This window comes from Puntigrus tetrazona, chromosome 4 (assembly GCF_018831695.1).
Source record: "Puntigrus tetrazona isolate hp1 chromosome 4, ASM1883169v1, whole genome shotgun sequence".
Lineage (NCBI taxonomy): Eukaryota > Metazoa > Chordata > Actinopteri > Cypriniformes > Cyprinidae > Puntigrus > Puntigrus tetrazona.
The window spans coordinates 9,173,149-9,196,656 of record NC_056702.1 but is presented as its reverse complement, the minus strand read 5'-3'; the positions used below and the strand labels follow the sequence as shown (position 1 = coordinate 9,196,656).

General features: G+C 39.9%; 1 protein-coding gene across 15 annotated transcripts in view; it reads left to right on the top strand.

The window, feature by feature from the left end:
• The window catches only part of anks1b (ankyrin repeat and sterile alpha motif domain containing 1B), a 166,263-nt gene that overhangs the window by 73,187 nt on the left and 69,568 nt on the right, over window positions 1-23,508 (top strand). For 12 of the 15 annotated variants that reach the window (XM_043237048.1, XM_043237054.1, XM_043237050.1 and 9 more), the window contains 4 exons: window positions 4,105-4,291; window positions 15,718-16,367; window positions 18,005-18,077; window positions 20,194-20,300. In XM_043237048.1, coding sequence (XP_043092983.1) covers window positions 4,105-4,291; window positions 15,718-16,367; window positions 18,005-18,077; window positions 20,194-20,300 — 1,017 coding nt within the window. Of the gene's footprint in view, window positions 1-4,104; window positions 4,292-15,717; window positions 16,368-18,004; window positions 18,078-18,100; window positions 20,301-23,508 lie in introns of those variants that run through there. The other 3 variants (XM_043237061.1, XM_043237057.1, XM_043237060.1) reach the window with 3 other exon arrangements.

Below are 23,508 nucleotides of genomic sequence, written 5' to 3'. Positions count from 1 at the left end.
GTATTATAACCAGCCTTGAAACCGGGCTATATTTCATTTGAATTATTGGTGCACTTTCAGACTAATATCCACACCCTCGGTGGATCAGCTGGTGTGCAAAAGAGAACATAGATTTGTAAAGAACACCGTCTCTCTTATAACATTGTAAGATGACTTTATCACTGTAAAATTTAAAGCTTGGGTCAGAAACAGATCTTAACACAAAGACACAAAGAAAGTGTCTCAGAGATGATGAAATATGACCAGGGCATTGTCTTTTCTATTATGTGATTGTACAAACCCTATTTTAGTCTTGATTTAAAAAGCAATATAAATAAATAATAATAATAATAAATGCATTTTTGTTTTTAAATTCTACACTCCCAAGTTTACTGTGCAATAAAATAACATAACATATATTATAATTGTTATTGTTAATAGTTATTATTTATTCAATGATTTTCAGTATATTCTGAGTAAAGTCCGACTCGGAGTTCTTCAGTAAAAAATAATAATTATTGAGGGGAAAATAAATATAATTTAAATTCACATAATTTCTTTTTTGTGTGTTTATGTTGTGCAATTAAGTTAATATTTCTACGCCACCTTGACAGGTTTGTTGAGGGCCCTGGTTAAGAGCCACCGCTTTACTATAATGACTGTAATGATCATGATGAAAACTGAGACATAATAATTCATTTTTAAAAAAATGATTGATAAAATTCAGTACAATACAATTGACAAATTGTTCACTTTGTAGAAACAATAAAATATATATTTATAATATAATATTCGATAACATTTTGATAGTCCACTAGACATACTAACAGTAAGTTTGCAACTATAGTACGTCAACTAACTGTCTTAATATAGCACTTTATATTGATGAGTCCACAACACACTACATACTATGAGAAACTTATTCTAAACCTACTCTACTCAGTCTACTCTAAAATATTATTGAGAATTAGTTGATGTGTTACTGCAAAGTTAATCACAGCTAACAGAATATCAAACGCGGCCTATCAAAAAAGCGTAACCATTATATTTTAAATGCATTTTAATTCCATATTATGAGAGCGTTGCACATTATGGTAATGAGAACTGGATTTGAGTCATGAGATTCACTCCTAGATCCTCGCAGATCAATAGTCTGTGTCACTCACACTTTGTGATTGTACTTCCCAAACCAGATGAGCAGATGAAATCGGCGCTGAATGATTGCGTGTAATTATAAATTCTCGCTACGAGATTTGAGCCGAATGTGATCTGCATATGCATTGACAGTACCGCATCCCTGAATGCCCCGCCGAGGTGAAACAGTCGCGTTAGTGGCATTTATTGCCCCGCGATCCCAGAGCCCGCTGAATAATTATCATAATTACCATCCATAAATTAGCGCGCGATTTCTCACTCTGCGCTCGCTCTCTGAATAATGGGCCAGCGTGTTGAAGGTAGTATTAGTCAGCTGACTCGAAGCCACGCGCGTGCCTGCGTATGTAAGTGAAGCAGGTGCGCGTCCCGTTCATCCTCTCTGATCTTCACCTCGGGGAGATTATGAGCGCGTGACTGCTGTACAGCATTATTAGAGGAGACAGTAGGTTGTGTTTGATGAACGGGCGTGTTTTGTCTTTTAATTGAACTACAGTCGGCCATGACAGACTCATTAGGAGTTCGTGGTGTGAGCAACAGGTTCGTTAGCGGAGGTGTGTTTGACAACAGAATCAAAACTGCCTGATTTTGCAGATTTAGGCAAAACCGGCGGATGTGCAAACATTTGCTTAACTGTCTTTTTCGCCTCTTTTCCTGCAGAAAAAGGCAATTAAGTGCTGCAAAGTGATTCAGATCGCATTGAAGAGCAATAATAGCGAGGAAGCTTTTCTAAATGAACCTGGAATCAAAAACAAATCAAATATCTGCTTTGTTTAATAATAATAATAATAATAATAGCATCAGTATTTTATAGTATATAATAATACAATCAATTAATACTAACACTACTAATAATGATTATTATTTTTTGTATTACTTATTTATTATTTTTATTCTTTGCATGAGCAAATACCAACGGATGAGGATCAAACTATGTACAAGCAGAGGAAGCAAATGCTAAACAAAATATCAGAGTCAAACCCAAGCAAAGGAGAAACTTTGACTAAACATCATCCTGTATCCACTTAACACAAAGGTCACGTCCTTTCAAAAGGTTGACCTCCCTTAGCTGAATATTTAACCAAACCGTGAGAGGTGAGAATAAAGATATGCTGTTCAAAGATGAGCTTGCCTGAGTGAGTGCATGGGCCCAAAAAACATCTTGCGAGTTATATTGTAAAAGAAAACAGCTGTCAGGCAGGTGATGAGTTATGAACCGGCCAAAGGCCATGAGAGGTATGCAGCAGTCATATTAAAAATTATAGACGGAAGAAAGAAACTTTGAAAGGTGGATGAAGCGCGTACGATAAACTTCAGCCAAAGCGTTTGATCTAAACTGATTTGAAAGTTGGTTCTTAGTGTATATAGCAACAATCGTACCTGCTTTCACTCTCTTTTTACTTCAGCCTTCTTTGCTTTTTCTCTAAAACCATCTTTTTCAGTTTTTCTCCGATTTTCTCCTTTTCGTGTTTTCGGCATCCTTTTTTTCAGCAGCGTCTTCGAGGGTTTCTGCCAAGTGCGTGCGTGTGTGAAATTAAGTCACTTAAATCAGAGACATTTCTCTCATGCAAATTAATTAATTTGGCATTTTGGACACCTGTGATGCAACAGGAAGTGAAGATGATGCTTATGTAAGGCTTCCTGTGGTTATACAACTGCTTGACTCTGCACATAGTCATCTCTTTTTGTTGTTTTCTCTCGCTGTCTCGCTCCGTCTCTCCCTCTCGCTTTAGCAATATGTGTTTCACATCCATTCCCCCTCCTACTTGCAGGCTTTTTCGAAACTTTCTTCTCTCCTGCAGACAACTCTGTTGCGTAGTGCATTTGATTTTTTTTTTCACTGGGATGCCTTTGCCGAGATTTTTAGCAAAGGAACGCCTCGGAATATCAGACAAACTTGAGGGTGGGCTATATTGATTTGAGCCAGTAATCTACTATGCATCTACTCTCTACTGTAGCTTCCAAGTAACCGTTCAGACCTTGATTAACTTGTTCAGGTGCGTTTGATTAGAGTTGAAGCAAAGCCCCTCAGGCCTGACGTTCGCCAACCTGATCTAGTATGTGCAAAAACGCTATGAACCAGACAGAATACCTTAGCAACTGTGTAGCAACCAATCCACCGCATTGTTTGCTGTGAGTTTTATATGGGCGCCATGGCCAAAAATTGGCTACCACTTTATTTATCGAAAAAGGTTATGATGATTTTCAAGTCGTTTAGAAAAACACATTTTTGGGAAATTAATTAAAAAATAATATATAATATAATATATGTATGTAACTATTTTACATAATTTCTCATAATTGTAAATTTATATTATAAATGTCTTTATATTATGCCGTTTTGAATTTATATCTCAAAATTGTGACTAATTACTTTTTACTAACATTTTTATATATTAATTTATTTTGTAACATTCGCACAATTGGTGGCTTTCTTGAAATTGTGCAATCTCTCACCATTTAACTTAATATTTCTCACTTTTTTCTTACTATTTCTCGTAATGGACATTTTTTTTTTTTTTTTTTTACTGTTACTAATAACTGCAACAAATACCCTGCGGCGTGAGTTTATTTCCTACATTCACATTCGGTGTGAATTGATATATTTTAAACGTTGGTGCAATTACCTTAGAAACGGGTTTCCATTTTATTTTTTGTTTAAAAACAACTACGACAAAATATCACCACCCTCACTGCTCTTCATTTTCTGCAAATTTATACATTTTCACAGTCCAGAAATGTGATACCACTCTTTACTAGTGACTCAAGCAGCCAGTAATTGCTTATGTTGCACATCGTTGCTTTCACGTCGCCTCACAAAAGTCTTCCAATTTCCTCGTTTTATTGAAGTGTAAATTCTGCGTTACATGTACGTAAGCATCTGTTGCAGGAGACTCGGCTAATGTAAAATAGGCTTATGAAAGCATCCTCTTTAAGTGACCCGTGCTAACATCACACTCTTTCCTGTCCCAGCCAAAACAGCGGACCTCGCTGTCCTCCTCCCAAGACGTCCAGAAACCCTTGCAGAACCACAGCGGTGATCCTTCGGAGGTCAGTTCATCACTCGGCTACGCCAGCTTCAGCACCAGCCCCCCCGCCAGCCCCCCCATCAGCCCCGCCAACTGCTCCATCGGATCCGCCGAAGACTACGGCCTCACCGGTACTTACTTCAGTATTTCATTTTTGAGAAAACCGATGACATGAAGTATAAATATGAAGGTTTAACGAACATGGGGGCCAAATAATGGCTGCTTTGGGATGCATTGTCTTTTTGTTCACAGGGATGCTGTTTCTATAGGCATTTCAGCCAATGATATCACAAGCTGGATAAAACAAGCAGACCCCCCTCACGGTTCTCGTACAGACATGTTAATTTCAGCAGGAGGCCTCTCTCTTGATTGGCTCGGAGTGCTTGTGCCAGCAGCAGAGTGATTCCCGCTGCTTTGAGCGGCACTACTGTAAAAGTGTGACTAAATTAGTCATCAAACCACCTTTTAATGGCTCGAGCAGCGTTTTAAAGTGCCGCTCCGCCACTCAACACTGTATGAAACCTGCTTGTGGGAATGTCCCCGGTCTGATATCGTCGCAGACGGGCCCGCTGCAAATGCACCATCTCAGCAGACGTCAGTGTTTTGGCACGAGCGGTTTCGCTGCCAAGCCTGCCACTTCCTTCCTGTCATTTCCTCAGCATCCACCTACGGCACTGCTGGCCGAGTGGGCAGTTGATGCTGTTTCCATGGCGATGTCATTCCTGGTGCTGAGGTGGGGTAGTCATGGTGACGCTGGTGTACTTCGCAGTCTGTTGGTTTGTACTAATGCTGCGCACATGCTTGTCTGGCACCCTGATCCCCTGACGCATGTGTTCAGAGAAAATGGGGGAAAGTAGGGAGGAAAGAGAGAGAATCTAATTAGGAGAGTTACCGCTTATTCACTTTTGCCATGTTGGCTGTTTTCAGTTTAGATATGGTCGGTAACAGTAGGGGATTTTGCAATATCTACCTTTGTTAAAAGTATTTATTTTTCTCCCTCTTTTTCCAGCCAGTATCCAAATTTAGCCACTTTTTAGTAAAAGTTGTAGTTGGGAAATAAATATTAAATAATAAAAAAGTTATTTGTGAGTTGACCGGTAAAAATATATAAAAAAACAACAACTTTTTCTGTTAGCAGTTAAGCAAGGAGGACTAAAGAGGTTATTTTTCCTCCAGATGTGAATTATTTTTTCTAACAAATTGGTATGAGAAATAAAAAATGATTTTTATGCCAAGATGGCTGAGTCATCTCTGCAGTTACGTTCACTGTTTATCACTAATATGCAAGGAAACCTTGGTTAAAAACAATAATTCATATATATATATATATATAGTACAAAATATTGCACCATACTTTGTGACTTATTTATTTAATATTGATTAAATTTATTCTTTTGTTTTGCACAGTGTTTTTCATAGCTGGTAAGATTATAATTTATAGTAAATTTATAGTAAATTAATTAATTTCATCCATTATTTCTTCCTTTTTATGGCTGATAAGAGATATGACTTTTTCTAGGGTTACAAAGCAATTTAATCACATTGAACATAAGTTTTTTTACATACTGTATGTGTGTACTATGTGTATACACACTTATTAATAAAAATATGTTGAATTATTATATATATATTTATATATGCTAAATTCTATACAAGTAATATATATTTACACGCATACAAATGTTTTGAAAATGTGTATTTATATATGTATAATAAATAAGCAGAGTACACTTTTTAATTTTTTTACTTTTATTACTATTATTAGTTGTGTTGCAGACTCAATTTTTTTATTATATTATTTTTTGTATATTATTATTATTATTATTATTTTAAATTTATTTCAATGATTTTGCCCAGTGCTTTTAATGGCTGATGAGAAAGCTCTATTGCTGGTAAATTCAGTTTCCATTGACAGGTGTGGCAAAAGTTAATTTTGAATTGTGCTGTTGGGATTAGCTGTCCAACTTTCTACCGTTTATTAAACTCAATCCCTCATATGGATCCCAACGGGTGTCATTACCTTCATCTCTGTCGCCCCCAAAAACCTCCCCACCTATGGATGTGTGACAGGAGCACCTGGCAACCCTTTAACCAAAGCCTCATTTGGCCTGTGAGTTACACCGCTCTCCATGGCCACATTACAAGACAAGCGATCTCTTAAAGAAGGCAAACGGTGATAGATAGTGAAGGAAATGTCGCCGCAGCATACAAAACCCTTTTGGCACTACAGGGGAGTTTATATCTCTGTTTGCCAGGTCTCTACTGTGAAAAGGGCCTTTTCATCTCAGTCACTCTCCAGTCTAACAGGGGGCTTTTCAAATGGAGGGGTCCTGTGCTCTTCTCTTTGATGGCGACTCCCTGACGGTCTGCCCTAATAAACGTGTCCTGTGTCCCACCGTCGCAGGACTGTGTAACAGTGGCTTTTCATGGGGTTTTTGAGCTTGTTTCATCCGGTGGCGTTAAGTTCTGAGAATTCTTTTGCAGATTTTTGGGTTATCAACATTGAGATCTAGCAGTAGGCTCTGTCGATGGTACATTGCTGGCATATACGAAGACAAAAAAAGGGCCATCACAGGAATCGCATGTTAGCATCTCCTCTGAGAGTCCAAGACATGAATTCCAAGCGCCGTTGCGATTGAAGTGGCGGATCAGAGTCAAAATCACAGTAAAGGCATTGAAGTCCTCTCTCTGCAGCTCCAGGAATAGATCTCGCATTTTCATGCTTTCGTTCACCCCATCTTCTTTTTTTTTCTCATCTTCCTCCTCCTCACTATTTATTAGCTTTATAAGGTCCATTGTATTGTTGCCTTGGCAACTAGTGTTGAGTGAGGAGCGCATTGTAGTTTCTTTGATGCCGTGCCTTCATAGGTGATGAAATGAAGTTCTGTCATTTCCCTACAGTAGGTGCGAGAGAGATGGAGAGATAGACAGAGGCATGATGAGAGTACGGAGAAGACAAGTTCTCATCGCTTTGGGTTACCAAAGGTGGTGTATTTTTATCCAGCTGCGCTTGGTGCAAGCTTTATTGATGTGGTATTTTATAACCGTGGAGAGAGATGAGTGAGATCGCAGCGCTGCGATGAGCAGAGGCCTTTCAGCTGCGAGATACAGTCAAGTTGTTCTCTTTTTGGTCCCAGGCATGATAACCTGCATTCTTAACCTCCACCCAACAGAAAAGTTAAGCAGTGACTTCATCAGGGAAGGCGCAATGCAATGTTAGTATAATATTCAATAGTTGGTTTTCTTCGCAAGCTTCTACTTATGACTTTTGAAATAGAAATTAGGATGGGATAGATTGAAATAAATTCTTCTGGCTGGAGTACAACTGATACACTTTTTGGGACATCTTTGAAGATTGTGAAGCGGCTAAATTATTGAGTACAAACTACTTAAGTAATTTGGTTATAACTTATGATACAGTAACAATTACAGCAGCTTTCATGATTATTCTCTAAATGACTGCCCCAACTCTGAAATTAAGGGCTCAAAGAAAATACTGGTTTTCCCAACGCAATTACATTCTTGTGCATTCAACCAGTAAATATAGCCATTCAGACATCACTTAATGGCAGCATCCGTCCAGTCTGTGGGCATCTTGGTTACGCCCTTGGCCAGCTATTTCCAGACAAGAAAGCACACTACTTATCTACTTGAATAAAGAAACAATGACATTCGGAAACGGTTGTACTGTAATACTGTCAAACTAAAATTTATTCAGTCACCACTGAATAAAACTGTCTTTTTGCGACAAAGTGTTTTTCAGTTTTACAGGTCAGTACAGAATATATGAAGTATTTTTGGCTACAATATGTCAATTTTGCTATTTTCACTTATATAAACGAACTATAGTTTCCTGCGCCCAGTAGTATATAAAAAATTATATTTGATGTCTAAATAATCTTTGCTTTGACTCTATGTATGCCTTTTAAATATTTGAGGTATTAAAATTATAAGGAGAAGAATTTGAGTTACACTGAGTTACAGATGTAACATTAAAAAGTACAAGTGTTTAGGCCTCACTTTCTTGCCATTCACAAACCAATAACTATCGCCTTTTGCCTCAATAAACTCCTAATTTGCTTATTAATAGTTACTTATAAATAGTGATAAAGTTTAGGTAGGTTGAGATTATGTGCTTTATAAGTGTTAATAAACAGTCAGTATGTTAATAATCTAGAAAAATATGTCACAGTTCAACAAAAATATTATTTCAACATTATTTCTTGATTTCTGAGGAATCATGCAACACTGACGACTGGAGTAATGGCTGCTAAAAATTCAGCTTTTCACAGCAATAAATGACATTTTTTAAATATATTTCAATATAAAACATTTCATTTAAATGGCAATAATATATATAAATATATAATACATTTTTTCATCCTAAAGCTTTGGTGTGGTAGTGGACATTAAATAAGTTCAAAATAAACAGTGCAGAAGTAAATATTTCTTGTCAGCCTTTTTTTTTATTATTTTGATGTATTCTTTATTATTGTTATTATTATTATTTATTTATTTTTGTCCTAATATAAGCTCAGAGTTTTAGATCCCACTTAGTTGCTAATTTGCTACTAATCAACAATAAATCTTGACACAATACATATCTAGAATAGATGTTGCCTATGAAGTTGATTGTCTCTCTTAATTAAAAAAAAGCTGACTGTCGTGTGTCTTCTTCTGTACATGCCTCATAGAGTTCTTCAAACGTCTAAGAGCTATAAACCAACCCGACTGGCCACTTACGTTGGTCACCGTATTAATGGAGTGTTTTTGGTGTGTGCCCATGCACTCATGCAAGCATTATTGTGCGCTCTACTTGTCTTTATGACTCAGTGTGCTAACGGGGCTCCGTGGCATAATTAAACACCATCATTCCATTAAAGAGAGTTTGATTAGAGGATCTGTGTGTGTGTGTGTGTTCCCTGTAGTGCAGCCACCCACAGGGATTCAGAGATCACAGTCCTGTGTGTTGAGTGGTTAGATAAAAATTAATGTTTTTGTTGTCCGACCATAAACACACACATGAATATATGTGCAATTACAACTGTAACACACTCACACACACACTCTTACTGTCTGAACAGTTCTGGTTTCTAATGTAACACCAATCTAACATCACTCTTCTGACAGCATGCAGACCCCACAGCACTTGTCGATGCTGGTTGCCTGGGAGATCTGCAGTTTGAGACAAATGGGAAAGCCAGAGCGAATTCAATATTTCATAATTGTTTATGATTCCTGTGGGCATATAGGGAGAGGTACGTGGCGATTCCGTGTAAGGAAGGGTATATTGAAAAGTATATGCCGCCCATGAGGACTGAGAGGCTGACAGACTCATAGACTGATTTGAATCCAAGTGCATGTAGACGTCGGGCAGCAGGCCCTTTAAGATGTTCGCTGATTGACAGGTCTGATATTGTTCTGTGGCTTTTAATATCTGTGAGCGAGTCAAAGATGAACAGCACAGAAAATGAAACAAGATTGTACCAGACGTGATGCTGAACCCTTTCCGGCAAACATAACCTAAGTTCCCCCTGCTGATACAGCGCTCATACATGCCCGCTTTATGACTGTCTGTAGGCTACTCGAGCTCATTTTTTGTGCTAATTTATGTTAATGTCACTACAAGTTTTTTGGCTGTTGGGATTTTGTGCTGAATGCTTGAGTTGAGATGTTTGATAAGGCATATTACTATTAGTCTTACTAGAGTTAGTGATATGAAGAAACCTCAGTACTGTGAGGAAAAGAGTGTTCTGACTCTTCATAGTGATTGGGTTTTTGTGGTTGGTTGTGATCATGTTTTTTGTGGTTTTTGGTTCAATGCTATGCAAGTGCTAGGACTTCACTTATTGTCCCAAATTAAGGCCAAATTCCCTCCTTCAGTGTAACTCTATGGAATTTTTTAATCATTTTCAACTTTTTTAGTGATCCTCGAAGTAAACAAGTTTTTTTTCTTAGTTTTCATTTTTTTTTTTTTTCCCCATTTTACTTTGACGCCGGTGACTCTCACCCAAACAAAATCCAAAATGCAGAAAAAACTGTCATATTGTGAAATATTATTACAATTTGAAAGTGCTGAATATGTTGTCAGAGTATTTCCGTATTGATTAATTACTGTATCCTGCAGATCCTGAGTGTAAGCAGTAGTAATATTGATGTTTGCCTTATTAAGCACAGAGAAGGTTTTTCTCTGCATGTGTTTATTTATGATGGATGGGTAAAGATACATTTTTCTCTGCTTCTCTCTCTGCGAGCTACTGTAGGTCTGGCAGGATCTCTGGCCCTATTTTTGGCAGGAAATGGGTGCAGTTCAATACGGCGCAGTAAACATTTGTTAACAAGCAATTAAACATGTGGCCTTTAATCCACTGGAAAAGACAGCCATCAGCTCAGTGTGTGTGTGTGTGTGTGTGTGTGTGTGTGTGTGTGTGTGTAAGAGGCTCAACCCATTCTGCTCTTTTTCAATGTTCTACATCATTACTTCCTCCTGCGTCTGCAACCCCACCTTAATTATGAATTTCAGACCAATCTAAACAGACAGATAACTTCAACACACATATACATCAGCTCACAAATACATAAATGCAGAATACTCATCTTTCCGTTCCTCTTCGAGGCTGTGACATGACAAGACATGACAGTGTGTGATCCAGTACGTGCACAGGTGTGTGTGTGTGTGTGTGCGCGCCCAGAAACATCACTGGAATGTTGTGTGGTTGCAACACCGGCCTTATCAGATCTTCGAGGATGAAAATCTAAGTGTAGACGAAGGCGCGAGAGAGTGACCTCAGAGGCGGGAGCCTCAAACCTCACGAGATCCTTCTCCTGGAAAGTTCTGCTGGCTGTTTTGCTGCTTCATACCCGTCCCGCAAAGGTAAGAACGAGTGTGAGAGGTTTTCAAGAAGGAGGTAGGTGGTTGCAGCATGCGATATTTTTAACCACGGATGGTTCTCTGTGGAAATGTTTAATGGAGGGAGGGGAGATTCAAAACTTTTTTTTAAGAATATCCACTCTTTTTAATTTAACCCCTGTCGGGCTCGAGATTCGCTCTTCACTGGCGGCCCAGCATGCACTGCAGCTCCTGTTATATCACTCGCTCTGGCTGATGTTCTCCTCCCTGCTGTTTACTGCATGTTCTGGAGGAGCTAGTGAGTCAGAAATACAGCAGCATAAGCCCATCATTTTGACAAGACCCCTGTAAATTGCTCTTACACCCCAGCCTTCAACTTTTAAAAGTGGTCTGTATATGAGCTCTATATTCTGAGATCTGTCAACTCTCATCTGGGTATGTTAAATAGGGTGTATCTTTCTTGTTAGAGACTTCATGTGTCACTCTTGTAAAGCTTTACATTAAATAATACTTCTTTTTGGAATTTTTTTATTATTAAACGACAATTAGCATGCATGTTGTCACTTTTGGGTGAGATATAAAGTATGAGATATATATATTTCTTTAAGATATATAGTAAAATACGTTTTCAATATTTTCTTCAGAGATTGCCTGGACTTTGGAAATTGTGAACACATTTAAAAAAAATTGTGCAAAAAAACTTTTAAAACTGAGACACAGCTGTTATTCAATTGCTGTTTGCACCTGTTCTCTGCTTGTTTCGCCTGAGAGTCCATCGAATTTAACGGGATGGATTTTTTGTTATCAGGGTATGATCTCTGCCCCACCGTTTTGCCTCAAAGCTGGAGCTTCTCATATGCGTCTTCATAAATTACGACAAGTAACCCAAGCGATCTAATTACGTGGGAAGAGTTCAGACGCTGTGCTGCGGGATAGATTTCCTCCCGCTGACCCCGGATCTGCCTTTTGTACCCTGCGTGTGCTTTTGATGCATTCTCTGCTGTGCTCAGATAAGAGTTGAGCACTTCTGCTGAGATCTCTCTGATTCTTTGCCCTGTGGGTCAGTTCAGATGGCGCCACAGTCAATCTGCAATAGATCGCTTTCCATCTGTCTATCTTCTTTCTTTCTCTGTATCCTTTCTCCCTTCTGAAGGCCAAGAGTTTGAGCTCATGATTTTAGGAAGCCACTGTGCTGTTTCCATGACTACTGGATGTCACCTGTTGCCTTTGCAGATGTAGATCTGACCTGAGATGAATATGGAAAAAGCATCAGATATTAGAAACTTTGATAGGAAAAACACTAAAGTACATAAATGCTGATTTTGTTTCATTAAAAGCTATATTATACTCTATAGATAATCTAGTTTGCATTTTATTTCACTTTTTTATTTAATTTCATGTTTTATTTTTTAATCGTTGATGTACTTTTGCTTAATTTAACTTTTTATTTGATTTTAATTTTACTTTTAATTTAATTTTATTTCATTTCATGTTTAACATCCCCCCCCCAATAAAAAAATTCCAATCTCAGATCTCAAAGCACTTCAGACATTTTCCAACCATAACTGTGCGGATTCGATTTCTCTGAAAACGTGAAAACCCACACACACAAAACAATCTCTTTCCCCTGATACCTCTCGTAGTTCGGTGACACATCTCTCTCAGTAATGGCAAAGATCTCGGAGCACTCATGCCTTTATATTACCCATAAATTGTGCATTTTATTTGATCTGTTTCCCAGAAACTGAAGTGAACTTTCCATTATGGCTGTGTAGGTGTGCAGAGTGGTTTCTATACTGTAGATGGTTATCCACTTCTGCCTTGCTGTGAGTCTGGTGAACACACTCCTTTTTTCTTTAACATGCGCCTTCACTGTATGCTTTTGTTTAGGCTGTGTTTTTTCATTTGAAGTATTTCATTTGACGTTAAATTAACCAAATACTGTATGTTCTTAAACTATTTACACTGATATTAGAGCTATCGTTATTATGAGACTGTCTTTTTTTTGGGAGGCTCATTTGCATCTTTATTATGTGGTAAAGAGGGTGGAGGAAGTTTTAATGGAAAAATAGAGGAAATGAGATTGGAACAGTTGAGCCATGACACGTGTAAACAATGTAATTCAAGGGAATGACACAATGTAAACACAATATCGGAGGACAGACAGATAGAGTCAACCTACCTTGTTATTTCTTTTGATCTTTTTCAGCTTGAGTTTTTTCTGCAGCGTGTTTGTATTTGGCTTCTCGCAGCTGACGGTCAAGGCCTCTCTGTGTTTTGTATGCCAACCGCTGTTTTGTCTGAGATGGCAGTGACCTTTGCTACTGTTATGATAGCTCATGTTGTTTCTGTCTCTCGCTCCACGAATGAACTCATCATGGCGTTTAACTTGGGGTCCTATCGCTCTAGATGATCAAAACTGACTCAAGCTCTTTTCTACAATATCATCCTCTCTCTTCAGGGTCAGAAGTGAATCTGGCACTTTGTTTTAAAGGATTGTTTCAATCAGCATTCGCTCGCCCTCATATCGCTTCAAACGCACATGGGTTCCTTCCATCGGACATAAAAGACAACGTTTTTAAAATGCGCAGGTCACTCTTTTCCATGCTATTGCGGAACTGGCGCTTTCGAACTTGGATGAACTCTCCCTTAAACTCATTTTATTTGTGCCTTAGATTTGTGTCCACCTGTTTAGCTCTCCCTCAGCCTGCAGGAGTGTAATTTGATTTTTTTTCGGTTGAAAAAATGCTATTTACACAAGCACCAGCACTGGGAAAGGATGGTATGAGGGAGTGTTGAGCTCTGATGTCTCCCTCCAAGTGTTATAGATACTGATATCCTATTTAGCATCATGTTTCTCTATGTTCAGTAAATCTGACTGCTGGAGTCCAATCCTGTGTACATATCAAAAACCTTTTAAGCATCGCATGTCTTCAACCGTCCACACCCGCATTTATCACTCGGGACGCTGCCTTTTCACTTGATACGCCAGATATAAATGAGGCGATGCAGTACATTTGAATGTGGTCCTGTGATTTATATTACATGCCACGAGTGTGTTGCTTTATAGATTTAAAACACTCATTCAGAGCCTGTTTTGAAGATGTGTGGTGTTCGGACGAGACCAGAAATGCATTTTGAGAGCTGTTTTAGTTATTCATCAAAGCTGAATTTGCTCGCTCTCCATTTAGTCTTGTTTATTTGTGCTGTGAGCTTTATGCAAGATCAACGCTTTTTTGATGCAAAATAAAAATAGCAGCTTTCTCTGTGTTCCTTTCAGATTTCTCAATTCCGGTGGTTATTTTGGCCTGTAGCAGAGCATTCGGTTCAGTTGATTATTCTGCATTATGTGCAAGGAGATAAAAGGCAACTCATGTGACTGTCTGGACAGGATCAAAGCTGGTTGTACCAGTATGTGTGTGAGTGTGTGCGTGCAATGCTTTGGTTGAAGACATCAACATTTTACTTGCATTAAATGATTACAGTTATTATTAGACCTGTGGAATTTGTATTTTCCAAAGAAGCATCTTGCTATGTATTTCTACACTTCCACTGACAATCGCATGGTAATTGTCGCATATTTTGAATATCAGTTAGACAAATAAACGGTAGTACATTGTGTAAATCAAAATGATTTAACTCAAAATTCCACCGTCAGTGAAGAAAATGTTCTAGAAGGTGTTTCACAGATTTCACAGTGACCTAGTTAGTTGTGCTAATAAGCTTGACCTATTACTGTTGCTCATACTTAAGAGTTAGGGGATTCAAACAGTGTTGAATTCAGGTGCATAACATGTCTAGCGTGTTTTGTGCTAAAGATATAAGCGATACTTCAAATTCTACAACTTATTAAGGGGAGGTGCGCTATTACTTTTATAAATTAAAATTTTTAATTAACAGGCTTTTCCTGATGCACAATAAAGCCCAAATCCAATTTACTTGATTTTGATGTTAATGAAGAGCTCTAAGTCTTTTTAGGGAACAGAATATTGTTGTTTTCATATGTTTTTATACAAGAACACAATAACATGATACACAGGCATCCACCCGAAACACTTTTGCATCGAGCTGTGATCACTTGCGAGGACCATTCATATTTTCTAAAAGTTTACGACCTCAAAAACCTCATATGCTCACGACTGCATAGAATAAATACAGCAAGAGCGCCTCCACCTTGAACAATGCAGACGCCCCAGCTGGATTTTAAAAATCATAGCTTAATAATAAAAATAGACACGGTTCATCTTAATGAAGACCCGAATCAACCCAGTGACCTCCGTGAACCGAGAACTGTCCTGAGTTACGCTACAGATCACAAGCTACCTGAGGACAAATGCTTTTAAGAGCTCTTTAGTGAAGGGGTCTTGGGCTTCTTTACATGGGGCAGTGCAAGAGACAGTTCTCGGTGGGCCGTAGGGAACAAGAGGAGGACAAGAACAGGGTCTCTCTCACCCCAGTGAACAGATTGGCTTGCCCCCAGCCTCAGGCGTTCATTTGGTGCTTGTCTCAACGCAGCTAGTCGACCGAATGACATATATATACATACACAACACTAGTTCAAGGACTCCAGTGTCTGGAGGACAGAAGGGGGGACACTGTCCAGGCACTCAAAGAGACTCAAAGTGTTTCTTCAAGATATGTCATGTTGTAGATGGTTTGTTTATGTGTGATTTTTACTGATTCACACATTCTTTTTTTCTCTCGCAGATGAGGCAGCGCATCAGAAGGAGTGCATAGAGCGAGACAACCGGAGAAACAGCCACGTTCCCGAGCAGTTCGCCGGCCTCCTCCACGGCTCGTCTCCTGCCTGCGAGTCCCCTGACAACCCTTATCAACTCTACGGCAAAGTGCGAAAGTTCAGCGTTCCCGAGCCTCCTCTCCGGCACGGGAATTTTCTCAGAGCTCCCGAGTTCTCGCCCCCGTTTCCTCGCACCGGCAGCGAGGCGTCTGCCCTGAAGACCCAGAAAGAAGTCAAACCGCAAATAGTCTACAGGACGATTTTTCACACCCGGGTCAACCAAGGTCCGTTAACTCCCACCGAATCGGGCGACAAGACCACCGGGGGGGTACATGTGAGGAACGGGGAGGCCCGGAGCAAAAACACGGGCGGCTCTAGCCCAGCAAGCAGCAATACCGGCTACGAGGAAAGAGCCTGCACTCTTGGGAGGATGAGGTCAATGCCCAAAAACATTTTGGACCTTCAGCTGTCCAGAAATTTCTCCAAATCAGACTCAAATTTGGTGGCCGTGTCTCCCATCGAGGAGGAGCAGTGGAGTTCCAGGGGCCAGAACAGCCCCGGTAAAAGCAGCCCCAACAGACTAGAGAGAACCCCCTCCTTTACGGCGGAGTGGGAAGAGGTAATAACGTTTTAATTACCAGCTAATTGCGGAATCATTTCCACTTAATTAATTCACTTAGCTTGAAGTAACCAAGCTGACTGGCTTGAAAGGTTTTCTTTTGGTGCTCGGCGTATGTTTTTGATGTGTGATGCAAAATCATGCCCTTTCGCCGGGAAGCCTAAATTATTCAACAATGTTGTCATGGCAGCTAAATGATTTTTAATGCGTTTCTTTATTATATTAAATATGCGTAATGATAGGCCCGGGACACGATTTTCTCTTCTGTTTTGCACTGACGGTGATCTGTTTTTCACTAGGGCAGCTTTTATCCAGGGTAATGTAGCATATAAAAAGTCAAGCAATCAGTCAATTAATGGAGGAAGTGCCGTTGAATAATGACATCCTAATTATACTGAGTGAACTGATAAATCAAAACAAAAACATGTCTGTGTCATAATTAAAATAATAAATAAGAAGGTATTGTTTGCTAAAAGAAAACCGAGTGTTTAATTATTTATTTTTATGATAATTAAGCACATTTAATACAAAAGTCTCATTATCGTTGTGTGTCTAGACAAAACTTTTTTTTCAAGAATTAGTTTGTTTTTTGAGTTGTCATTTGGTTTAACGTCATAAACATATTTGGTACCACGTTACTCTGTATTCTGGACCCTTTTAATTACCTAGTAAGTACTTAATAGTAGCTGTTGTACTTACATAAAACAAAATGTACTTTTGTTAGACCCGCCCCCTTCATTAATGCAATATCTGATTTATCAGGCAAAAATTGCAGATTCTGCATTATGATTGGTCGGATCACCTGTCAATCAAACTCCCTCAAAGGCTCAACTATCAATACAATAATGTCAAAAATATGACCCGAACATTGATCTTATAGCTACATTTTATTACAAATCACATGGAACAAAGCACAGATGATAAAAGAGGTTTTATGTCTGTCTCAATTGAATTGACGGTCTCAAATTTCTTCTTTCTTCTTTAGAGTTTAATCTCTTTCAGGTCAGCGCTTCTGTTTAGATACACAGAAGCCTCCCGCTTCATATGACGACTAAATTTCCACAGTCAATAAATTTAATGTGTCACAGCATTTTCTTTCCCAGCCTCACCCAGCCGTCAGGTCTTCAGAAGAGAACATATATTAGAAATAACTGATCAAAGGGGAGAGGGTAGAGTTCTGCATCCGTTCATCTGGGGCTTCCGAGCGGCTTTCGCTTTGGAGTAAAAACACGGTCCGCTGGGAGACAGCGAAGGGCTGTTCTTTGAAGGCAGGTGTTCAGCTTTACGGATGTGAAACGACACTTTCTTCGCTCCGAACATCACTGTCATTTTAATGAGGAGACATTCATCAAAAAACACTCTCCCGGCTCTCTCCGAACTGACATGTTCTCAAACGAAGCTGATCGTGATAAATTGCCTTCCCAAAATTCCCATTCCTCCCCCAGCTTTTTGCTAACAATTAAGCGGTTTTGGAGAGCAATTACTGACATTTAAGAAAAACCGAAAGTGGGTTTGCGGAAAAAGAGCAATGAGGAGAAGCCTGTGGGGAAATGCCATGGAATAAGGACATAAAAATAGGGATGAGGGCCTTTCGTTATGCAAACACCCAATTCATCTTTCTCTTTTCCTCTCCACAGATTGACAAGATTATGAGCTCCATAGGTGCTGGAATTGGCACAGAGTTGGAGGGGATTACGGAGGATCACTCAGGTTTGTGTGTCTCTGTGTGTGTGTGGTGTTGACGCATATAGTCAGTCATCCCTCTACATTTAACGTATATTCATAACTATAGGGAGCTCACGGCATGATATGAATATTAAATAACGGCTGTGAAGTGTGCAGCACTGTGAGACAGGAGGGTTTCCTTCAGTAGTGTCAAAGACCCGCTCATAGACAGGGAGCTTTTTGAGATGTAACCATGGTTACCGTGCGCTCTCCTCTCGTCACTGTGCTCTTCCTGTAGTCATAATGAGAGCAGGGGGACAGGAAGTGGATGGACAGTTTAGACTCTGAGCACAAGTCTTGGGACAGCGCGAGCAATTGTCTGGAGATCAGTGTACTAAGAGTGCCTCAGCGATGATCAATAGCGAAAATCAAATCGCTTGAGCAAGTAATGAATACAACAGCACTGTCTTCTGTTTCCTGTCCTCTTGCCTCATATCTTCTACACTCATCTTCAGTCCTTTCTCCTCCTGTTTTGCCTCCTCTCATTTTCTCATCTCACGTCTTCCTCTTCCTCTCACCTCCTCTCCCCTATCCCTTTGACTCTTCTTTTGTTTCTCCCATCCCTTCCTCTCTTCTTTTCTTACCTCCTTTTCTCTCTCCTTCTTTCCTCTGTATGCTCCCATTGGTCTTCTGTTGCCTCCTCTCATTGTTTTCTCTCACTTCTCTTTGCCTCTCCTTTCATCTTCTGTCCCCTCTCCAACCTCTTACCTAATGCTTTCTCTTCTTCTATTATAACTTTTGCCTACTTTCTCCTCTCCTCTCCTCTCCTCTCCTGCTCATTTCACCTGTCCCTTGCACTGTTTGCCTCTCCTCTCATTTGCACCACCTAATATTGCTCTCCTCTACTTTCTCTTCATCTTTCACTTTTCCTGTCCTCTCCCTCTCATTTCACCTTCTCTCCTTTAATCTCCCCTCACCTGTCCTCTTATCTCCACTTTCATCACTTTCACTCAACTCTGCACCATTTCATTCACTGCCTTCACTTTACCTCTCCTCCTCTCTCTCTGTTTCTCCTCTCAATTGTCACCTTTTATCTCGCTTCTTATTGTTTTGCCTTTGCCTTCCCGTTTCCTCCCTTCACCCCTTCTTTCACCTCCTTTTCTCCTTTCCTTTCCTCACCTCTCCTTTACTTTTGCCTCTCCTCTCCTCTGCAGTGGTCCCTCATTTTTTCCCGTCCACAGAAAGCCCATTTGTGTTGCCATTCCACCAGTGCTCACAGACGCCCACAGAGTGTGTGTGTGTGTGTGTGTGTTTGAGTGTGTTTGAGTGTGTGTGAGTGTGTGTGAGTGTGTGAGTGTGTGTGTGTGTGTGTGTGTGTGTGTGTGTGTGTGTGTGTGTGTGCGTGTGTGCGTGTGTGTGGGAGGGAGCAACAGCAGCTTCTGCACTCAGACAAAGAGGCTGGGGTTGATCTGATGGCTATTATCGGCAATGTGAGGTACAGCTAGTGGAAAGAAGGGAGGGAGCCTGAGAGACCGAGAGGGAGGGAGAGAGAGCGCACAGTGGCACAGGATGCAGAGGCATACAAATGAGTGTGGGAGTGCTGGAGAAACAGAAATCTACCAAGCAAGCTGCACGCTGTCATTCCTATCCTCTTTCGCGCACACTCGCTCGTTGCCTCCCGCACGCGCACACACACACACGCACATGCCTGCACTCTCCACACGTTGAGACACAGGTTGAGCAGCACAGAGTCGGTAATGCGCATCTCTCTCTTGTGGATGTAATTTGGAGCCTTCAGCATGTCTACCTCCACAGCCGGCGTGTTTCTCCACCAGCACGGACCCTAACGCTCGCTCTCCTGAGAGGACCTCTTCTTCTAATTTGCTCTCTCTTTCTGCTTTCCTCCCTCTCTTGGCTGCTTTCTGAACATTACTTTCTTCTGTGGCTTGAAATCACTTTCCTACCTCCTTTTTCTCGCTCTTTCTGTCTCTCCCCGCTTCCACTCGCGCTCTCCGTGGCTTGTTGAGCATGGCGGGTTCGTTTGACAGTCACTTTGCAAGGAACATGATGTGGCAGTGCCAGCTCTCGCAGCCGGACTGTCGCTGCTACCGGGTGGATGGCTACTCACTTCTCAAACGCCTCCCTCTGCACCCCTTGATAGGCCCCCGCTGCCCCGTCCAGTCCGTGGGACAGTGGCTGGACAACATCGGTCTCGTGCAGTACGAAAACCACCTGCTGTCTAACGGCTTCGACAACGTTCAGTTCATGGTGAGTGTCTCCTTCACACTTGCGTCTCTGTCTTTCCCTGCAGCCAGTTTTCTGAGCGTGTCTTTTTTTTTCCCCATTAGTCATCAGTTGTGGGTGGTGTGGGTTTGCATGTGTTTGTGTTCTCAGGTGAGCTGTTCTGTGATTATGTGAGATGTCCAGTATGTCTCCCGTTACATCACACTATGATATTACCTTATATTTTGTGACTTTTGACATGTGAGTGTTGCCTGGCCTGTATGTTTCCTGCCATATCAGCACTTTAAGAACTTTGTGAAGCAAAGAGATTTAGTTAATTATATGTTTTCGCTATAAATATCTGATCTAACATGTCTGGTTAAGAAGATTCTAGAAGTTTTAATACATGGGTGTTCGCTAACAGAGCCACATTATCAGAAAATAGCAATTGAACAAAAATATATAAAATAAGTATATACGATTTAAATTTATATGTAACATTCGACGTTATTTGTTCATGATTACCTTTTCTTCAGTGCTGCATGGGTACTCATTGATACATTGCCTTCCAACACGTGGTCAACGTCACTCCTCTGACAATGCAGAAAACATGTCCACCGTGGGTGTGTTCAGATGCATGAATGCGTTTTGTCTGGTTTGTGTTGGTGTGTTTGTTTGGGGGATAAAGTGTTAAGGCAATCCATTTTCAACTACCAAAGCAATCATAGTTGTTTAGGAGCACCTGTAGAGATGAAAGGGCAAGTCGGAAGATGTTGTTTCCGGGATCAATGCTATCTGCGCGTTTATGATTACCAGTAAACTCTTCTGCAGAGAGCGAACGTATTTTTGGTTGAAATGTAGCTCAGAAGGCAGCATTGTAAATATCATTCTAGGCTTAGGTGTTTGTTTGTGCTGTGCACAACAATATACGTAATTGGTTAAGCTGGTCAACAAGCATGGTTTTGCTGGATGGCCAAGAACCCATGTTGTTGATAAGCTCGTGCTGTTTTTCCACAGGGTAGTGTTGTTATGAGTGACCCATTAACTCATTTTTTAACACTACTAACACACGCGCAGTGGTCATTGGAAAACAAGTACTCTGCAACTCTTAATCAGTATTTTTGTCTTTGTTATGGTAGAAATGCCTTAATGTGCTTAAACTCACATAAATGAGAGTCAAACTTGCATTATTTATTGTTGACATTAAGGCTTTTTTTCAGATAATATATCTTGAATATTTTATACTCCTTTGGTAAATTGTTTTAAGTCTAAATCTAATAGAATACAGCGCGGAAAAATTGCCAGAGGGATTAGAAAACCTAATTTCCAAAAATATATCTAAAGAGATAGTTCACCCTACAACAAAAACGGTCATTCCAAACCTGCGTGAGTTTCCTTCTTATTTTCAACATGAAGACATTTTGAAGAACTTGTTAATCGAACAGTTACCATTGACTTCCATGGTATTTCTTCCCCCATTATAGAACTCATTGGGGACCAACAACTGTTTGGTTCTTCAAAATTCTTCAAAATGTCTTCTTTAGCGTTCAGCATGAAAAAGAAACTCATACAGGTTTGGAATGACACGAGGGTAAATAATGATCGTTTTTGGATGATTTAAATACAAGATTAAGTGTACAATATTCAGAAACCCCCTAAGTGAACTTGCTATTATTAATGTACTTTTAAGTTCACTCGTTTCACCCTGCAAGCTTCTAGAACAGTGTTTTTGAGTAGATACAGTGACTCAATGCAATCTGTTTTGTTCTCTTGCGTTGTGTATAGCTCTACGCTTTTAGACTTCTAATTTATTTGTTGCAGACTGTGGCTCTACCAAAAGACGTGATTTCACAGCTACTGCTGCTTTGCTTTTCAGAAGGAAGCGTTTATTCAAAACGACTGTCATAGTGCAGATATCAGTGACGATCTGTTACTAAAGCAGGTGACTTTTACAGGTGAGCCACAGACTCATGGGAACTGTAGTTCACATGCAGGTTTAAACCGCACTGAGCTGATGGGTAACGGACCTGAGACTAAATCCTATACATTGTGTGACTGAATCGGACGCTCGTGCTTACGTTTGTGTGTGTAATGAGTCGTTTTGCGAGTGTTTAGTAGCTCATGCTGATCACCCTCCCCCAGCTCTGACCTGCATCCATTCCTGTGGTTGCCGAGGCAACAGCAGAGAGAAAAGAATACAGTACAGAGAATTTTAGCTATAGAATTTTGTATGAAATCTGTTTCCTTCCCAACTGTTGTCAAGGAAATGGATTACGCCGTGTCCCCGCAGAGCATTTTTTAATAGGGTGTTAAAAACCCCCCGAAGCCGGTGTTGATTTGTCAGCACTCGTCGTGGCGTCGACATTGACAGCTTCACCTGCTAGCAAAACAAAATACTGAATGTGACCTTATCCAAGAGGCACGACAATCAAAACTCTATTTATAAACAAGCTCGGTGGTTCTCATTAATTAATGATTGCTCACAGTTCTACGTTTTTTTCTCGCAAAAGTTCAGCTGGATGCACAACAGGTGCATTAGCATAATTTTTTGGAGGTTATAACGTTGTTGAATCCCAGTTATTCTAATGACGGGCTTTCTGCACAGCGTCACCTGCACAGGTGCAAGCACTCAGAGGAAAAAAGTCACGTATAAAGATTTTTAATTGAATGCATAGTTTTTATAAAGCTATGCATGATTGTGTTTAAAACGTTACAGCAGCCAGATGTTTTTTTTTGTTGTTGTTGTTGTTTTTGGAACGAACTATAATGCACATTTTTCAGACTCAGACATAAATAAGGCTCATTAACAACATATATACTATTTACACACAGCCATCCAAAAGTTTCAGTTTAGTAAGATTTTTTAGGGCTTTAATGGTTTAGTTCAGCAATGGTACATTACATTGATCAAGCATTACAGTTAAGACATTGACATGTGACCCTGGACCACAAAATCAATCGTGACTGTCCAGTTGTCCAAAACTGAGATTTCTACATCTGAAATAAATAAGATATCCATTGGTGCATGGTTTGTTAGGATAGGACGGTATTTGGCCGAGATACAACTATCGGAAAATCTGAAATCGGAGGATGCAAAAAACTCAAAATACTGAGAAAATTGCCTTTAAAGTTGTCCAAATTAAGTTTTCATTTCAGTTGATTTTTAATTATTACGACTTAAGCGACTTAAGGTTTTGTAGTCCAGGGTGACCTATTACAAAAAAACTGTCAAAAAAGTACATTTTTTAATTAG